Consider the following 18,818-nt stretch of genomic DNA (forward strand, 5'->3'; position numbering starts at 1 on the left):
GGACCGATGCAGCGGCTGCTCCACGAACACCCCTCAGCGCAGCCCGCCCAGACACGACGCGTCCCGCTGCACGCCTAACACGCCTACTTCCCGCTATGACGTTTCCCTGACTACAACTCCCAGCCGCTCTCCGCGGCGCATGCGTCTCTGCAGTGCTCGTCCCCGCCCCGCGGCCTAGCTCCGAGAAGGCGGCGGCAAAATGGCGCTCACCAGGTGCGTCTCCTCGGCCCCGCTTCCCCTGCGCTGTGCCGGCCGCGGTGCGGGGCGCTGCCGGGCTCCGAGGCGCTGTCGGGCTCCGAGGCGCTGTCGGGCTCCGGGGCAGCGCTCAGTGAGCGGCCTCTGCTGATGTGAGGCTGCGGGGCGGTGAGGGCCGGGCCTGCCTGCGCTGCCCGCTTTGTGCGGCCTGGCCGGGCCGGGCCGGGCCTGGCCGGGCCGCGCTGCTAGGGGCAGCCGCGCCTTTTCTGAGGGAAGGGCTTAAGGTCGGTGGGTTACCTATTCTCTTTCCGCCGTTCCATACCGTGAGCGAGAGGCCTTTGCTACGAGCTGCCGCCTCGGCAGCGCGGCCTGCCCCGCTTTCCTGACGCGGCAGGTGAACGCTTGCTGGCGGTACGGTGTGCGCGAGCTGCAGTTGGGAAGTGGGAGTTTGACGTTGTGACTTTGGCCAAGGGGTGGCTGAGAACTGCTGACGGATTCGTCAGTGGAAATTAGCTTTCTTAGGAGTTAACTTACGTTTTTGGTGTCTTTCTGCGTTTGCATGCAGTTTTTTGCCAGCTCCGACCCAGCTGTCCCAGGACCAGCTAGAACTAGAAGAAAGAGCGAGGGCACAGAGATCCAGGCAGACTGCCCTGGTCTCATCGCGAAGGGAGCCTCCCCCATATGGTTATCGGAAAGGATGGATACCACGGACTTTAGAGGTAAGTGTTTAAACTCACACTGTACTAGTATATCTGTGTTAATGGGGATAAAAGTGTATTTTCCAGAGTAGATGTAAACTCTTAAGTATCTTGAGATTATCACAGAGAATTGTGCAGATCTGCATGCAGGATTTCCATCCAGACTGATGTATTCTTGGTTTGGAGGAAGTTGTTCCAAATCACAGAGTTCCTTTAAAAGTTTGGTGGTAAACTGTATGTTGTAAAGTTTCTTCTCTTTAGAGGTTGTTGTTTGGTAATGTGGAAATAGGTCCCTGGTTCTTTCTGCGTTGGGTCTGTGATTGTAGTGACCCTCCAAGAATGGCACCCACATCATCCTTCTGTCGTTATTTGTTAAATACCTGACCGGACTACAGGTGGGATAAGTGGCCAGGTGTATAGCAGAGAAGTGAGTGCTCGTGTGTACTGTGTCCCTGAGGTAGCAGAAGTTAACTTCCTGTTGGGAGAGTAAGGGAAGAGAAGTTTGTTTGATTTGGGAGTGCTGGATAAGGTGAGTTCAGGCAGTAGTTGTTCTCTAAAATAAAATATTGTATGGAATTGCAGTATTCAATAAAGGACATGCTATTAAAATGTGTTGTTCAGTTTCCTCTTTATACTGCTTATTACTATAGCTACCATTTGAGTATTTATTCTAAATGTTAGGGGGGAAAAAAAGAAAACAAAAAACAGCAACAGCAAAAACCACTTAAGTTAGTTCAGCATCCAGCATCTGGGCCAGAAATGCTGTGCATTTTAGGAAGCCTCCTAAAGATTTCCCTTTTTGCCTTGTAAACAAAAGCAAATTCTTCAAGAATAGTAATTGTTTGCAAATTATAATCTTTATCTGGTTATCCAAGAATGGAAAACAGCATCTATTCTTAAGAGATTTGGTTAGTTGAAAAATCTGAGGGATGGCTGACTTTTGGTCTGGATTACACCTTAGTGTCAATTCTGTAACTAACGGTTGAATGTGGAGCATGTGGTGGAAGTCTTTAACTGAAGTTGAATTTAAGTGAGTCTTGGGGCTAGTGTGGGCGTGTGCTGCTTTGGTAGGAAATGTTCTGCCCATTTATTCCAGTCTCAACCTGTGCTGCCTGTGGCAGTGATGGACTCGTGGTTGAATATGCAGGGAATCAATCTATTCAAGACAGCCATTCTTTCTCTCCTTGGTCTGGTTCGCTGTCAGGCAAAAGCGAAGCCATTGTGGCAGAGTGAGAGGAATCACACACACAATCACGGACTTGTAGGGATTGGAAGGGACTTCAGGAAACACCAGTGCTGCTTAAAGCAAGGGCACCGTAGCCTGGACTTGGTTTAGCAATACTGTGTGCTAATTCTGTGTGCATCTTCAGTGTTACTGAGTCAGGATGTTCTGCTTAAAGAGGTCTTTAATTTATTTTGCTCCTTAAATGCTTTTACAGCCACAAGTTGAACAAGAGAAAAAAGTAATCTGTTAAGAACATCACCAAGCTATTAGTTGCTTGTCTAGTTTTCAAGTCGCATGTCAAAATAAGGAAATGGATGGCTTGGCATTCATACCATTGCAAAGTTATGAGCTGCAGGCTTGAAAGTGTTAGAAAGCTTTTTATTTTTTTTCATATAATTATGATAACAAAAATCACAAGATAGCAATTTTATGATGAAAATCTCTCCTGGTTAATTTTGCATATTTCAACAGTTGCTTTATTGCAGCAGATAAATTCTAGAAGTTCTAATTAGTAACGTACATATAAATTAAATACTTGATCATTTACTGTCTGTCATGCTGCAGTGCCTGCATGTCCTAGCCAGTGATACGAGCCATTTCTCTGCATGAGGAATAATCCTAGACACTTTCCTGCAAGACATCTTTGTATTTCCTTTTAACGAGTGTAAGCTCTGGTCAGCTGCTCTTTTACAAGCTAGAACAGTAAAACTGACAGAGCATTTCAGCAGTGTTTCATTTTACTTAAGCCACTGTTCCGTTTCCCACCCGTGCAGATGTTATGACCTGGTCTAGCACCAATCTGGAAGGTGGTTGCCCTGCCTGTGGGTTGGAACTTGATGGCCCTTGGGGTCCCTTCCAACCCAAGCCGTTCGTGTTTATGCCTTTCAGTCATTCTCTAATTTTTCTTTCGTGTAGGATTTTGGAGATGGGGGTGCTTTTCCGGAAATTCATGTGGCCCAGTATCCATTGGACATGGGCCGAAAGAAGAAAATGTCCAATGCTTTGGCTGTTCAGGTGGATGCAGAAGGAAAAATCAAATACGATGCAATTGTTCGGCAAGGACAATCAAAGGACAAGGTAATGTTTTTTTTCAGAAATGTAGATTGTGACATATAACTGGAGAAATTCTAAGTACATGGTACATATTCTTACAGTCATTGGTTTGACTTCACCTCTTAGAAATACATTCCTGTTTTTCTTAAAGTTTGGGCACTGAAACAATGTCAGACAGATGTGAGCAATAGAATAAGCAGTGATTTCATTGCCACATGTGTGATCCCGTTTTGAAATTAAAAAGATGAGATAGAAATGATGAGAGTCTCTAAGGAAAACTTAGCTGATAGCGTAACAGCTTTTGTTAGAGAGCTCTCATGTGAAGGCAAGAAATTGAAAGCAGGCCTGGTCGCAGATAGCCTGAATTCACTGTGGTGAGAAAAGGGGTGAAAATGTCAGGAAACAATTTAGCCTTCAGAATACTGAAATGCATCTTGTATTTTACTAATTTAATATTTGAAACTCCAAACTCCTGGCTTGTTTTCTTTTTTTTTCTTAAGTTGCAGCAGAAAGTATTGCTGATGCTTATATGGCAGAAATCTTCGTGTTGAGTTCAGTGATTCCACTGAATTTAATGGGATCCAACTTTAATTTCCCATCTGCAGTTGTCTTTCTAAAAACAAAGAGATTATATTTTGTCTTGTGCAATTCAAACTGGCGTTGATGAAACAATTTGTTTTGGTTTCCCAAGATCCTTTTGTGGAGTATCTTTGTCTGCCTTTTCAAATATGATGATGTGGACTATGTTAAAGCTTTAATTTTATTGATGGCTGGAAAACTGCTGAGGCATCATGTTTGATGAGCTTCTTGTTATAATGGGCATCTCCTGTAAAGAATAAGGCAGCTCAAACAAACAAAAACATGGACGTTATTGTAGTTAATAGATGTGAATACTTGTTTTTAAAATAATATTTCTGTTTCTCATCCTTCAAATTAGATTGTCCTGAAAAGCTTATGGGTATGTAATATGCCTGTTGTCTTAATGCTAGTGAGGAAGGAGAAAGTTAAGTAGGAAAACAGAAGGTGAACACTGTCTCACAAACAAAATAGGGGAAGAGTTTGAAGAATATCAGTGGAATTCTTTGCTTATAATGGACTTCTGTTGTTTTAAATTGATCCTACAGTTACTGAAGTTGAGAGAGTTAATGCCAATAGGGTTTCACGTTTAACTAATGCTCAGCTGAGTGTTACAAGTTGCACATCCTCATCCCATGCATCTTAACTTACTGCAGAACCTTTGGAAAAAGAAGTTCCAATCAGTCAAGCTCCGTGATATCATATGGGTGGGAAGTAGTCTGAGAAAACAGAAACTAAATATTGAGGGGACTGTCACTGGGCTTTAATCACAACTTACATGACATCTTGAAATGTTTGTCAGGAGGAGGATGCTAAAATATAAAAGAGACAGGGAGAATTTTGTGACACTGAGTACTTGATAAGTAGAAGTTCTACTTAGCCCAAAATGGAAAAAAACAATTTGGAGAAGAGTAGTAGATGGAAAGTAACAGCCATACTTGTTTTAGGGGGAAAGATTCAGGACAAGTGAAAAGCAGGGGTGGGGGGAAGGTATGGTTAAACCCCAAATCTTTACAGTTTTCTCAGATTTACAGATTCACTTACAGGACCAGATTTAATTTTCATATAATAGAATTGTTCAGATGTGAACATAAGGATCTAAGTGTATTTAGATAAATATTAGAAATTATAATAAGCTTCAGGGAAAAAAAAAAACAATCTGCTGCTGTGCCTTATTTGGTACAGAATTGGGAAAATACTGTGAAGAGCAGGTCTTCACAGCAGTGTGCCTCCAGCATTACTTTCATCTGCTAAACAGTGCCACATAAAAGCTTAGAAGGGCTTGAAAAGTAGTATTGGAAACTGAGGGAAGTTATAGTAAGTTTAATTTCACGCTGTTAATGTTTGTCAAATCAGTTTCGTGAAGATTGGTGCCATCATTCATTGGTTAACTTTTCTGTTTGGCTTGTATAAAGAAGCAGGCATGTTCTCATTTTGTGGCTGTACTTATTAGCGTGGCATAGATGAGGAGCTTTTCCAAAACTGAGCTCTGTTAGCAGCTGAACTAGAATTGAGCTTTCCTAGCTTCTTTGCCTCATCTTCCTTCTGGAACAGTTCAGTTCTGACTGTACCCAGCTGGATGTAAATGCTGAGATTAAAGACCAACTGTTGTGATTCAAGGGGGAGTGAAATTGCAGAAAAATAACAATATTTGAACAATTTTGCTGGAAGTAGCAGAAATATTATAGGTTGATGTGTTTTGCTGTAGAGTTGGTGAAGTATTAGTAAATATGTCACAGGGAACCGTTCCTCGGTGATCTGGGATAAGCTGAATGATATATTCTCTGCGAGATAGAACTTTTGATAGTATGTATCAGTAGGATTACATACACATGCTTTATTATCCTGAAAGCAGCTGTCATTAATGAAATATTTTTTCAATCCTAATACTTAAAGTTATGAGAAATGGAGATTTAGCAGACTGCCAGGAATGAGAAGGGTTTTCTGATCCCATTGTGTGAGTTGCTTGTTTGGTTTGAGTTAAGCGAATTTTGCTGTTGCTACAACGTATGGCTTTTTTGAGGTTGAATTTAGTATTCTGCCTTCTTGTAGAGGCAGCAATTCCATCATCCAAACCCTGTATCTAGGTGGCTTGTCAGCAGTTTGTGCTGTTGCACTGGTTCATCTCTCTTGCATCTGTTCCTTTACATATTTAAAAAATAGTTGCTTCAGAGAGTTTTCATTGAAAAATGCTGACATGATTGAGATTGCCTTCTCCAAACAGAAGGCTTGTCAGTCTGAAATTCTGCTAGATAGGAAATGCTGGGTAATGTTGATGAATCTGGATGTGTGACCTTACTTATCTGAGTTTGAAGTTCCACGCTGTTACCCAGAGAAAGAGCTTTCAGCACTAGCTGTGTCGTTAGCTCTGGTGAGTTCTGCCAGTTCTGTCTGTGTTCACGTGACAAAAGCCAGGCTGAAGTAGTGCTTGGAGCATCCATACTTGATGTATGCATTGGTGAGACTGATACATTGCCTCCTTATTAAGGGGAAAAAAGGGATGCAATTGCTTAACTGCATTTTTATTAGAACAGTAAAGGAACTGAACTTTTAGGTGTTGCTTTTTTTAACGGCAAGAATGGTTTTTCTGTGCAGGAAATGGATTTCATCTCTGTGGCCCAATGCTGTGGCTTAGATGTTAATGGAGGAGAAAAGAGCGACAACTCTTACCTACGTTTTACTCTTATTATTGTGAATTCAGTTGAAACATTCACGAGAGAGTAGTTCCATGCTTGTAGGAACTCCCATCACAGCAATAGAGTGGGCTAAGGGACCATGAATTGAACTAAAATAATCTCAGAAGTATTCATTGCTCATAACGTATTTACCCTCTTGGTTGAGTTTGGTTTTGAGAGCTCGTTGCTGTTTTTCCCGTGGTGTGTTTGCTGGCCTTCCAACCAGATCACTGTAATGACTTCAGAAATGCTCTGTGCCCTATATGGAGAAATAATTCTTTGATGAAGAAGGCATTCAATCTGCCATGCTTAATAGCAGCTTCTTGACAACACGTAGGATTGATGAGAACTATTCAGGGCTGCTCTGGATAGATAGAATAAAATGTATTGAGGAGAGATGTTCTGAGTGTTAAATTAAGAAATTGCTGCTAAGATACTTGCCACTATATGTTGTCTTTTGGAACTGAGTGTGACTGATGGCTAAATCCCACCATGAGCTACTTAGGTGAGATTCTCTTTCTCATGGTATGTGGCATGCAGATTTGTAGTTGCTGCCTCAGTCAGAAAAGGAATTGCCTGTCTGTACCAAAAGTTGAGCATTTAATTTGTAGCTAGAATGCTATTCTGCTTTTCAAGCCTTTAAAATTTCCTAAATGAAAATAGTAGGGATTTAGTATAATAGAATATCAAACTGTCCCAGGCTGCTCTTTATCCTGGATCAATAGGACTCCTGAATATTAATGTTAAAACAAAATATTGTATGGAAAAGCAACATAGTGCAACATCTTTCATTTCTCTACCTGTACCAGTTCAACAAAGGTCTGCAGTTAGAACACGCAGTTGCATCCTTCTCTTGGGTTTTGATGGAGACAAAAAAAAAAAAATTGGGTATTCTCAGGCAAATTTCATGAGTGTTACTGATTTTTATTTTATTGTTTTCCACCCTGCTGCAGTTTTCCTGTTGTGTGCAGTACTGTAGGGTTTAACCAGTTCATGTAGCTCATTTGTACCTCATTATGGAGCAGTTTTCAGAGAACCTCTTTAGGCTTTTTTCTTTTGTCTCGGCAGCAAGACATGTGGATTTAGAGTTAGACAGAGAATCACTGCTTTTCAGATGCCCTTCATTTTGAAATGCTGCAATATTATTGTTGCTATTGTAAAGGATTAAAATTTTAGCAGAGTTGGATGAGAAGCAGCATGTGGCTTCTGTGTGCCACATGAATACTGAGCTAAAGGTCAGCATCCTGGTTAGATGTGTGCCTTATATATTAAGCTTAAAATAATAGGTATAATAACTTTTAATTCTGTGAATGAAGACTTTCTGATGTTATTGTGTTGGATAAATGTGAAACATTAATGCAACATAATGGAGCTTTTCCTGTGTATTAATCTAATAATGTTCTTCCAGTGTATTTCAAATTGGGCCTTAAAAGCTAGTGACACCCAGCTGTGTGTTGTAGGAAGACTGAAGTACCTGTGTGAGGGAAAGTGTTGAGAACAAATTTCTCTGATTTTTCCAGGAACGTACAAATAAATGAAAATAATCTAAATGCTAAAAGAGGCACATCTGAAATTAAGTAAGCCTTCAAAACAGAAATAAAAATGCAAATTTTCTGTTTGCTTTGGGTTCTGAAAAAGGAAAAATGGAGAAGGAAGCAGAAGTTTGTGCCTAATCCCAGCTCTGAGGGTGATTTCCATAATTGGATTTAGATTGGTTTTCTGTGATTATCTTAGCTGTAAGTTGGGATGAGGAGTATATTCTTGTTCTGTGGAAGTCATTGAAGAATGTATAATTGTAAGGTATTTGTTGTCTTTTTGTATGCAAGCTTTAATGTAGGGCTGAAATATTGACTGAGTACTTCTATTTATCCCTGTTTTTCCAGCACTAATAACGTATGTTGTCTTTTAGATCATTTACAGCAAATACACGGACCTTGTGCCAAAAGAAGTCATGAATGTGGATGATCCTGAACTGCAAAGACCGGACGAGGAGACAATTAGAGAGGTGTTGTATGCACTGATGTGCCTGGTTGCCACAAGTATGTTGTATGTCTTGTGTATTTCAATGAGATACGGACTGTGGTATTTTTTCTTCAGATTACAGAGAAGACAAGAGCAGCTTTGGAGAAATCAGTCTCCCAAAAAATTGCAGCTGCTATGCCAGTTCGAGCAGCTGACAAACTGGCTCCTGCGCAGTACATACGGTAAGTAGTGCAGGATGTGAGCAAGGTGTTAGATACAAAGTGAGGATATTCCCTGACGCTCACATCTGTTCTTGTGGAGGGACTATGAAACTAGTTTGTGTCAGGAATTGACCTGCTGGTGGTAACTTAGTTTGAAGCATGTTGAAGTATGTTTGTGTGTGTCATGATTTGCAGCGCTCCTCGTGGCTTATTTGCTTTAACAGTAAGAACAGATTTGTCAAGGAGGACTGTGGATGATGTTGTCCTGGAAACAGATTCCTTACTGGGAGATTCAGGCTAAAACTAAGTTTGTCACAAGATTCCTCCTGTAAATAAGAGTTGAATTTGTCATTACTAGGAAGCTGGTACTCGCAATAACTTCGTGAATCTAGGTGTAAACAGGAGAGCATAGCCCTGGGGAGGTGCGTGCTATGTAGTGTAATTGATTACCTGCATGTAGTCAGGTATTTTCTGTGAGGTTACCTGTTCCTGGTGTTTACAGTGGAAGTGTTTTTAGCTGGTATGGATACAGCTAAAACGCAGCTAGAGCAGCGAACTGGGGGGAAAATTGAGGTAGGAAGGGGATACCTGGCTGCCTACAGAAAGCTGAAGCACTTTGTTTTGTTCAGATACACTCCATCTCAGCAAGGCGTTGCCTTCAACTCTGGAGCTAAACAAAGAGTTATCCGGATGGTGGAAATGCAGAAGGACCCTATGGAACCTCCAAGATTCAAGTAGGTATTCAGAACTTGTTCATAGCAAATAAAAGATTCTGAAGTGTATTTCCATGCAACATTAATTGCGTTTGTTTTGTTAAATTGTTCAGAATTAATAAGAAGATTCCACGTGGACCACCTTCTCCTCCACCTCCTGTAATGCACTCTCCTAGCAGAAAGGTATGAAATACCATTGCTGTTCTCACTTTTAGCTTCTAGGTGGAATCCCAAAATCTGCATTGATCTAGTTCGTTTCTGTGCACCTTCTCTTCACTGTCCATGTGATATTTTAAGTGATAAATTTGGTGCCTGGTACAGCCTTTTTTAAAAGTTCCATTTAGGCAGTTCTGAAAGTATGTCTTCTACGTAACTCATCAAGGGTTGAGTAGGTTTCCCATGCGTAGGTTTGCATTGCAGTTGTCCGTGGCATGGGTGAGTAGGCTGAACACTCAAGCTATATGGGACGTTCTTGTACTGTGAGAGATTATCTGAACTCAGAGATAAGTGTAGTGCTTCTTTAGTTTCCTACAACTTGAACTGCCATTAAATGTTCAAATGTTAACAACCTGACTGAGATCTAACCTGTGTGATGGAAGTTGAGGAGTGTGGCTGAATACCGTAACTTCTTTCAGTGTTAGCAAAGGTACTGTGCAGGAACGTTTCATTGCTGCTATGAAGGGTATTTTGGTTTTTTGTCGTGGTTGTTTTTTGGTTTTTGCTCTGGTGCAGTGAGTGCCCTGAACCTCGCTAACGTCAGTGGTACTACAGCTGCCTTTGAGAAAGAAAACAGTATTTCCTTTTGCTCTGAACCTAAAGATTTCTTTGTTTTCTCACTTAAATCAGATGACTGTGAAAGAACAACAAGAGTGGAAAATTCCTCCATGCATTTCAAACTGGAAAAATGCAAAGGTAATTAAGTTGTCATAAAACCACATTTCAAATATTAGACCTTGCTGCTAGACATATTATTCAGCTGTACATCATTCATATACTGCTTATAAACACCTGAAGTTAGATAAACTGGTTTCTTCCAGCACAGAGAGCACACAGTTGTGCACCTCAGGTTTTTCTCTCTGGCACATTAGAGTTGTCAGAAAGACAACAGTATAAAACTGGGAATATGTAGTTGAGATTGTATGCTTGGAGAAGGAAAAATAAAATTATATTAGTTAAAATCTGCATAATAGTGCTGTAGATGGAGCCTAAAACCAGAGTCTCTGGAGCTAATACACTAAAGCCATCTGAACTGAAAAAGGGAAGTTCTTAGAGAACCAAGCAGGTTTCTTTTTAATTTTCAGTCTGAATCTCTAGCAAGCTATCCTTGCTTGCATTCTTAGAGTAATTATCATCATAGGCTAGCTTAGCTGTTTTTATTTCTTGTTTGAGTATCTATGTCCTATACCTTTGGTTTTATCAGCATGTAAGTTTATGTTCAGAGATAAAGGAGAACTTAGAACATGCTGCAGTGACCAGTCTAGTTCTCGAACTTAAGCTTTTGTTGTGAGGTGGCCTCTTCGGATGGAGAAAGGACAAGCTGCATACACTGATGTTATTTTTCCTGCCCCAATGCAGCTGCATCGCTGGGACTGACACTGTTTAGTAGATGAAATTTTAGGTTATGGATGCTAACACCAAAGCAAAAATTGTATGGAGTCATCTGAAGAATCTTAAGATACTTGCAGGCTTCAGCTTCTGAAGGCATAGCAGGCATCTAGTGTCTTTTGCATTTGCTAGTGGCCTTGGCCCTTAATTTCTCATTTTTGAGTCAGCTGACCTATTATATGTTTGAAAACAGTTAGGGAAATCAAGTTTTAAATACGAATGGTAAAACTACTTAGAAAGTAGGAAAGCTGTCATCTGGAATCCTTAAAGCAAAAAGCAGAGCTTATCAATCAGAAGTTCATTCTAAGTCATACTTGAAGGAAAAATGTGATCTAGATTTGGGAGTGGGGATGGAATTTGGAGGGAAGCTTAGTATTGCCTGATGTTTATTTGGAGTACATCTAAAGAAGGCCTATGGAGGCATATTAATGATTGGCTGAGTTCTGTGATACTGTTTTGTTTTTTTTTTTTGTTGTTTTCTTACCCAATAAATGTAATAAAGTTTGCTATTAAAAACCTTGCTAATTTCTGTAACTGCCTGTCTCCTCTGTAGGGTTACACCATCCCGTTAGACAAGCGTCTGGCTGCAGATGGAAGAGGACTGCAGACTGTTCACATTAATGAAAACTTTGCCAAGCTTGCTGAGGCTCTCTATATAGCTGACAGAAAGGTCAGTTGGTTGTTTAAACTGTTCTGTTTCATGTGGCTTTACCTTCATTATGTGTTTAATTCCTTGGGAAAACCAGCTGGGAACGAGCTGTAGCTTTTTGGTCTGTCCTGCTTTTTAGGCTACTGTAACATTTTTATCCCCAGTATGTTTGAATCAGTGGCTCATCATGGATTAAATTACTGGAGGTCACGTCTGTTGTTTCTCAGTTTGAATTGTGGTGTTTTTCTGGCTTTGAACTTTAACTATGGGACTCAATTCTTGCCTTGTTTACTGAGCAACTCCAGGACAGAAGATCTCCTGCATCCCAGGTGCTAGCTTTCTGTCAATTTAACTAGGGCTCTTATGTATGCAGGCTCGTGAGGCTGTAGAGATGCGTGCCCAGGTGGAGAGGAAAATGGCTCAGAAAGAAAAAGAGAAACATGAGGAAAAGCTCCGAGAAATGGCCCAGAAAGCAAGAGAAAGAAGAGCAGGGATCAAAACCCATGTTGAAAAAGGTACATTTATTTGTTACTAAGATACTATGGGATTGTTTTTTTTTTTTTAAACACTCTCTGAAGTGTAGGTCTGTAGAAATAACCTAAGAAATCTTTTCTTGAGCGGTCAGTGCATTTGCTTAATTAATGGGGTTCTGAATTTCAACCTCAGGTTTAAAGAGGTTGTTGAAAAAAGTGATCATTGTAACTGGATCAGTACAAAGTAATGGCTTTCATGGACTGTTGTAATCTGATTTCTTTTTCAGAAAAGGCTTGCTTTGACTTGGTCTTTGGGAGCTAAATGATCTTTAAGTTTTCAAAGATGGTAAACGCAGTATTCTGTCTCTGATGTTATAATTGGTCTTAAAGAGAAATAGCCCTGGCTACCAGGCCCAGAATCTAATATTTTAACTAAATCATTGCCACTGTGATATCTTCTGTCTTGATTGAAATGACATTTCAGAGATCAAGGTGCTGAACTTACAGAGCAGTTCTCTTAATGTCACTTATAAGTGGAGAAGAGGGTCATATACTGCCAAGTACTGCAGCTAGGATGGGCTAATCTCTTTCCAAAAGTACAGGCTGAGAACTAGCAGGCTGCAGAGCAACTCTGCTGAGAAAGACCTGGGAAGTCCTAGTGGACAATGTGCTGAGCAGACAATAGGTTGTCTGGAAAGGTTGGTGGTCTATCCGTGGAGGGTTTCCTGACCTGAATGGGCAAAGCTCAGAGCAACATGGTTCAATCTTGCTTAGAGCAGGAGATAAAAATAGATGCGCTATTCCAGCCCGAGCAATTTGATGATACTGTGTCACAGAACGTTCTTCAAGGTGTTCAGATGCCTGTGTTTGAATTTTTATACTTATAAAATATACTGTATAGAATATACTTACATTTTTATACTAACATACATATATACACTAACATACAGTGCTGTGGAACACTTCTCTTTTGGAAATGAATATTGAATTGAGTCGCTATGCCAGTGTCTGTGCTGTAGTTAACAGACTTCAATAGCTTCTTGTAATAACAATCTTGCTTGTGTTCAGAGGATGGAGAAGCTAGAGAAAGAGATGAAATAAGACATGACCGGCGCAAAGAGAGACAGCATGACAGAAACCTCTCCAGGGCAGCTCCTGATAAAAGGTGAGTCACAAAGAAGCTGCTTTATTCCTGTACTAGAACAGGATTCCCCACTATAGAAACTACTACGTGGAGCTTTCTCCATTTCCTTGACACTGGTGCCTGAATTTTACTTGGCAGAGATGCTCACTGGTATGAAATGGTATTACTGAGTTAGAGTATGGTAGTGTTCCTGTGGTAAGGGTTAAAAACTCTGTGAACTTTGCTGGCTATGAGCAGGAAATAGTTGGGTCACAGACATAATACTGATTTGATGTATAATAAGTACTTTAGTTGGAAGGAAGTGTGGGGGTATCCTGTGCTGAGTTCTAATGACCATACAGCACCTGTTTGTGGACTCTGGTTTTGGAAAGTTTAGCTTGGACTGCGTGCAGCCAAACATGTCTGATGCACGAAATTATGAATTTTCTAGATAAGAGAAGGTTTAAGTATTGATTTGTTGTTCCTATTTGTCGTTTTGGGTGGGGGGGTTTGTGTTCTTTTAGGGGGAGGAGTGGGTTGGATTCTGAGCATATTCAGACTTTAGCACTACGTTTGCAGCAAAGAGGTTGGTACCTGTATCTTCAGTGAGACTGAAATACAATCTGTAGCTTTTTCTTGAAACTTCTGATTTAAAGTAAGCTTAGATTTGTGAATGTAAGCTGAAGTAACTTGTTTGCCCAAGACAGGGAGATTTCTTGAGGACAAATGGTTTCTGGAGGCTTTAAATATCTAATATCTTAAAATTAGATTGCCCAGCCTTTCAAGAATATAATTACACTGGTTTGTGCAGAAAAATAAATATGACATTTTAGGCAGAGTCTGCTTGATTATAAATTGCAGATAGTGGAAAGTAAATTTAAATGCCATGCCTAGCCTGAACATAAGTTTCCCAAATGTTTCCTTTGCCAGGAGGCAAATTTTAAATGTTACCTAGTGAGAAACAGTAGCAGTTGAAATCTGGTATCTAGGGCAAATAGTTATCAGCTAATAGAGAATCAGATCTCAGTTGAGCCTATCAACAAACATGATTTATCTGACTTAATGTTTTCATTTCAGGTCGAAGCTGCAGAGAAATGAAAACAGAGATATCAGTGAAGTTATCGCACTAGGTGTACCCAACCCCAGGCCATCTAATGAAGTCCAGTATGACCAGAGGCTGTTCAACCAGAGCAAGGTAAGAATACCTTGTTGTGGTTGTGTAGTTTTCTGTGACAGCGAGCGAACATATTGCACCCTAGTGGGCACATCTTGAGTCCAAAGGGGACCTCATTTTAATGGATGGCGTGGATGAGCTCTGAGAAGGCTCTATCTAACGGGTAGCAAGCTGCTAATATCCCTAATCCATACCTGATGCAACAAACATTGGGATATTCAGAATGTATAACTGGATTAAAGTAGCTTTTGTTTGTGGGGTGAGAAGTAGGAGAAGAAAGCTACTTTGCCTTCAAGCTGCAGTAACTTCACTTTCTTTTGTGTAAATGTACTGATTGAATAAGGAAAACGTGCTCTGGAAGAGAAGCAAGTAAACACTTGCCATTCTCATTACTGTTTATATTAAAAAACGTGCTGAAGATACAAATAGTTAACAGAAATGTTTGTCCCTGAAGTTCGTACTACTGAGAGATTGAAAAGAGTGATTAGGCTTTTAAAAGTCCCAAGATAGTCCTGCAGTGTATCAGTCATTCTTTTTCATGCCTCTAACGAAAGACTTGTAGGCAGAAGGGAAAGCTGACAAATCAAAATTGAACAAGCAGGCGTTTCTCCTACTTCCATGGCTTACATAAATTTGTGTGTGATTTGGATAAGTCAGCTTAAATCACATTTTCCAGAAATTCTGATTAATATGCATTTCTGTGTGGTTGCACTTGGCTATTATAGCCAGCTGTACTTGCAGGGCAGGCTGAAATGATGGGTTATTCTGAAGTATGAATGGCCTGCAGTCCTTCCTGCTGCTTTCTGGCAGTGCAGAAGTGGTTCTGACTGAGGCTTGTAAACATAGTGTTATGTTGTCTGGAATTAATCTCAGACCCAAAACTATTCATAGCACATGCAGAGCTTGAACTTGTTAGAAATAGTAGTAAATCATACTGTAGCATGTTTTTATATTTGCACAACAGCAAGCTGTATCTTGATGTTAAAATAAATGAGCTGAAGTTTGGCACTCATTTGTATTATACAGCTGTACATCTTTCTCCTTCGCAGGGTATGGACAGTGGCTTTGCTGGAGGAGAGGATGAGATTTATAATGTTTATGACCAGCCTTGGAGAAGTGGCAAAGACATGGCTCAAAACATCTACAGACCAAGTAAAAATGTTGATAAGGATATGTATGGTGATGATCTAGAGGCTCGAATAAAGACTAATAGGTAAGAACATAAACACAAAGTACTCTTAATTAGCCTTCTGAAGTCCCACTCAACTGAGCATAACGTGTTCTCCCACAGGTTTGTTCCTGACAAAGAGTTCTCTAACTCTGATCGTAACACCAGAGGAAGAGGCAGAGATGGACCAGTTCAATTTGAGGAGGATCCCTTTGGTTTGGACAAGTTCCTGGAGGAAGCTAAGCAGCACGGTGGTTCTAAACGGCCATCTGATAGCAGCCGCCCTAAGGAACACGAGCACGAGAGCAAAAAGAGGAGGAAGGAATAAGTGCCTCTGTACCTGGAGGAGCAAAGAAATGGACTCCAAGAAATGGACTACTTCATACGAAAGGCATTTTTAATACCACAGACGTATATAGGGAGAGTCATGTAAATAAGCAGTTCAGAACTCTTGTGCCGTGTGGGGATGCATACACACACACAAGTTTCTCTGTGAAGGACAGCTACCTACGAAGAATGGAGACCACTGGGACACGTTTCACAGGGGAACTGTTCTTTAGCAAGTACTCTGACTTTGATAATTCCCTCTTGCCCAGCATCTCAGGGTAAGAATGCAGCCCCTTCCCACTTCTGTAGATTTATTAAGTAGCTGAAGCTTTCATTTGTTACAAGTTCTCCCACTGTAAAGAATTACTGTGTCACACTGTAATAGATGCTAGAGAGCTTATGCCTGTGTTTCTGTGTGGTTCCATAGTTTATTTGAACAAGGAAGGGAAACAGCTGGATTCTGTTTTAAATCCAATACTCAGTTTCTCCATAATCTTTATTTCAGTTTCTTTACATTTAGTGAAATAAAGCCTCTTTCCACAGTTCAATCACATCGATTCTCTCTTTTGTTGAAGGTATCTTCTACCTTGCTGCTGTCTGAGAAATAGCTGAAAACAATGGAAATTGTTCACATTAGGCAAGGAGCTTTCACTTTATTTCTGATCTTCTGAAACAATTGTATTGGAAGGCAGACCTTAATGTGTGACAGCTGCTGAGTCCTGGAAGGAACATTTAAATAAGACTTGCTGAAAAGACCAGCTGTGGTCATGCAAACCACATCTTAGAAGCTTGGAATTTCAGGTGGAATTAACAGAAGTGCTCGTATTTTAATTCTAGAGAGGCTTGCTTTTTTATTAAAAAAAAATCCATATTGCCTCCTGTTACACTAAGAAGTATCTTAGCTCTTGTACCTCCTGTTACAGTCCTTGGTGTCGCTGGCAGGTACATGAATATGGCTGTATTACAGCTTCAGGAATACAACGTAACGCAGTTTCCAAGAAATGGAGAAATTCACAGGAAAGACTATGCTAGTCACAGGACTTATTTTGGTAATTGCCTGCAGATCTGCATTATTTTCAACTGAATTTACCAAGTAATAGCCTATTGCCTGGCTTAGCACATCTTAGGAGTGAATTCAGGAGACTACTGAAGTTTTGCTTTTCTTCTGCACTACTGAAAGTCACAGTAATATCATGAAGTAACACAAACGAAGGCATCTGTAGCAGTACAAACCATTTTAAGCAAAATACTTAACCACAGTCAACATACTGCAAGAACCCCTTTGGTCTCCTGCAAATTGGTTCTACTCTTAACACAGCTTGCCAGAACAATAAGGCCAAACTCATACCGAGTGTTTAAAGTCATTAACTGGCAGTGCCTGCTCCAGCAGCATGCTGGTTTGCTCTTTAGTGAGTAGCTAGGTGTCAGCTGAAGCACATGCAAGTCTACAATAAAATCTCCTTAGTAATCCATCTTTTTTACCACACTTGTGTTCCTTTAGTTTAGCACAGTGGAAGATTTTGATGTCTCTGGCACCTACTGCAGCTATATGACCCTAAGTAGTCAAGCTCAGATGGTGGAATGAGTAACTACAAACTTTAGGGACGCACTAGAATATCAAAGTGGCAAAATGGTTCATCCCACTTGAATAAGTATGGCATGAATTTGAAGTCACTGTGTCCAACAGGGAGCAGAATTGAAACCCCACCTGCCTGTGCTACTTCAATAAAGGAGTTACAACATTACCTTGGCACCTTCCAGCACATGGGAGTCCTTCTGAAGTGCATTCTGAGCCTCTTCAGGGGATGAGAATTTAATCCAGCAGTATCGTTTGTGAAAGCCTGTGTCTTTGTTCTAGTTACAGATTAAAGGAAGAAATTGGTAGTTAGTATTAACATAAGCTCAACTTCCTATCCATGTCCAATTTAAGGATTCAGAAATCATCAGTGAAATCAGTACGCTTGTTTCAGAAGTCTGCTTTATACTTTAAAACACTGCAGGGGCAGGGGGCTATCGGAAGCTGTTATGCATCCCCTTCCCTCAGGTTGAGTCTAGCAATAAACATTCACAATTTGAAGTTATATTTTAAGACTGGAATAAAATTGTGGTTACCTGCTATTAGGGTCAGTCACAACAGCAGTGTCAGTGTCATTTACACGGCTGCTGATTTGAAAATAAGCCTGCCCGACTGCTTGCAAGGCAGTCTGCAAGTTGGACGACAGCCTGAAGAGAGCCGTCAGTGAACGCACTGGGGTGAGGTGCACTCTGCCGCCTGCCTGCTACCCTAGGCTGTACATCCGAGCCCGCGGCGCCGGTGCAGCCCATCAGCCGCTGCCGCGGTACCCCAGCGAGGGCTTAACCATGGTGGCCGCAGCAGACAGCTGCTTTAAGGCGGCTCTAACAGCCCGCAATCGGTCGCCTTGCCCATCTCCACTAAGGCGCGCTGGGCACCGCGGTCCCAAACCAGCAGAGCACTCCGAGCTCCAGCGTGGGGGGAGCTGTTTCTTTAGGGCATCCGCTATGAGCTGCGCTTCAGTTCAAGGAGAAACACAGCGCTGACCGCCAGCTGAAGCCGCAGCATCCTGACCTCTAAAGCCAACCGGAAGCGTTGACCTTAGGAGCGGCCCGCGGGGGGCACCGCGCGCCACGTGGGGCCAAGGGCGGATACTTACGAAGGGCAACTGGCACCGCTGCACCGACCCGAACTGCGAGAAGTACTCCTTCAGCTCCCCTGCGGGAGAGACGCGCACCCGGTTAGACGGCCCGCAGCTCCGGCCCCGCGCGGTACGGGACGGAGCCGCGGCAGTCCCAGGTACCGAAGGAGGGAGGAAGAAAAGGAGAAAGGGAGAGAGGCGGCGCGCACTTACTGCTCGACACCGTCCAGGGGACCTCGGCCACGAAGATGTCAAAGAGCCGCCGCGCCCGCCGCGCCGCCGCCATCTTGTGAGCCGTGCCGGCAGCCCGCCCCGCCCCGCCCCGCC

General features: G+C 41.7%; 2 protein-coding genes across 2 annotated transcripts; one reads left to right on the forward strand and one right to left on the reverse strand.

Annotated features, from left to right (window-relative positions):
- The first annotated feature begins 158 nt into the window (after window positions 1–158).
- SNW1 (SNW domain containing 1) lies at window positions 159–16,011 on the forward strand. Its single transcript, XM_065752121.1, has 14 exons — window positions 159–213; window positions 761–914; window positions 3,034–3,195; window positions 8,332–8,427; window positions 8,520–8,626; window positions 9,235–9,339; window positions 9,432–9,501; window positions 10,165–10,230; window positions 11,477–11,593; window positions 11,946–12,087; window positions 13,114–13,210; window positions 14,246–14,363; window positions 15,392–15,555; window positions 15,634–16,011. The coding sequence occupies exons 1-14, from the start codon at window positions 200–202 to the stop codon at window positions 15,836–15,838; spliced, it is 1,617 nt and encodes a 538-aa protein (XP_065608193.1). The 5' UTR covers window positions 159–199; the 3' UTR covers window positions 15,839–16,011.
- Window positions 16,012–16,154: 143 nt separating this feature from the next.
- SLIRP (SRA stem-loop interacting RNA binding protein) lies at window positions 16,155–18,815 on the reverse strand. Its single transcript, XM_065752317.1, has 4 exons — window positions 18,705–18,815; window positions 18,510–18,568; window positions 17,584–17,691; window positions 16,155–16,445 (listed from the first exon to the last, which is right to left on the reverse strand). Exons 1-4 carry the CDS (start codon window positions 18,775–18,777, stop codon window positions 16,386–16,388), a joined length of 300 nt encoding a protein of 99 aa, XP_065608389.1. The 5' UTR covers window positions 18,778–18,815; the 3' UTR covers window positions 16,155–16,385.
- Window positions 18,816–18,818: the final 3 nt, after the last annotated feature.

This window comes from Cyrtonyx montezumae, unplaced genomic scaffold (genome assembly GCF_038088225.1).
Source record: "Cyrtonyx montezumae isolate F1298 unplaced genomic scaffold, pur_monq_1.0 scaffold_10, whole genome shotgun sequence".
NCBI classification, from domain to species: Eukaryota; Metazoa; Chordata; class Aves; order Galliformes; family Odontophoridae; genus Cyrtonyx; species Cyrtonyx montezumae.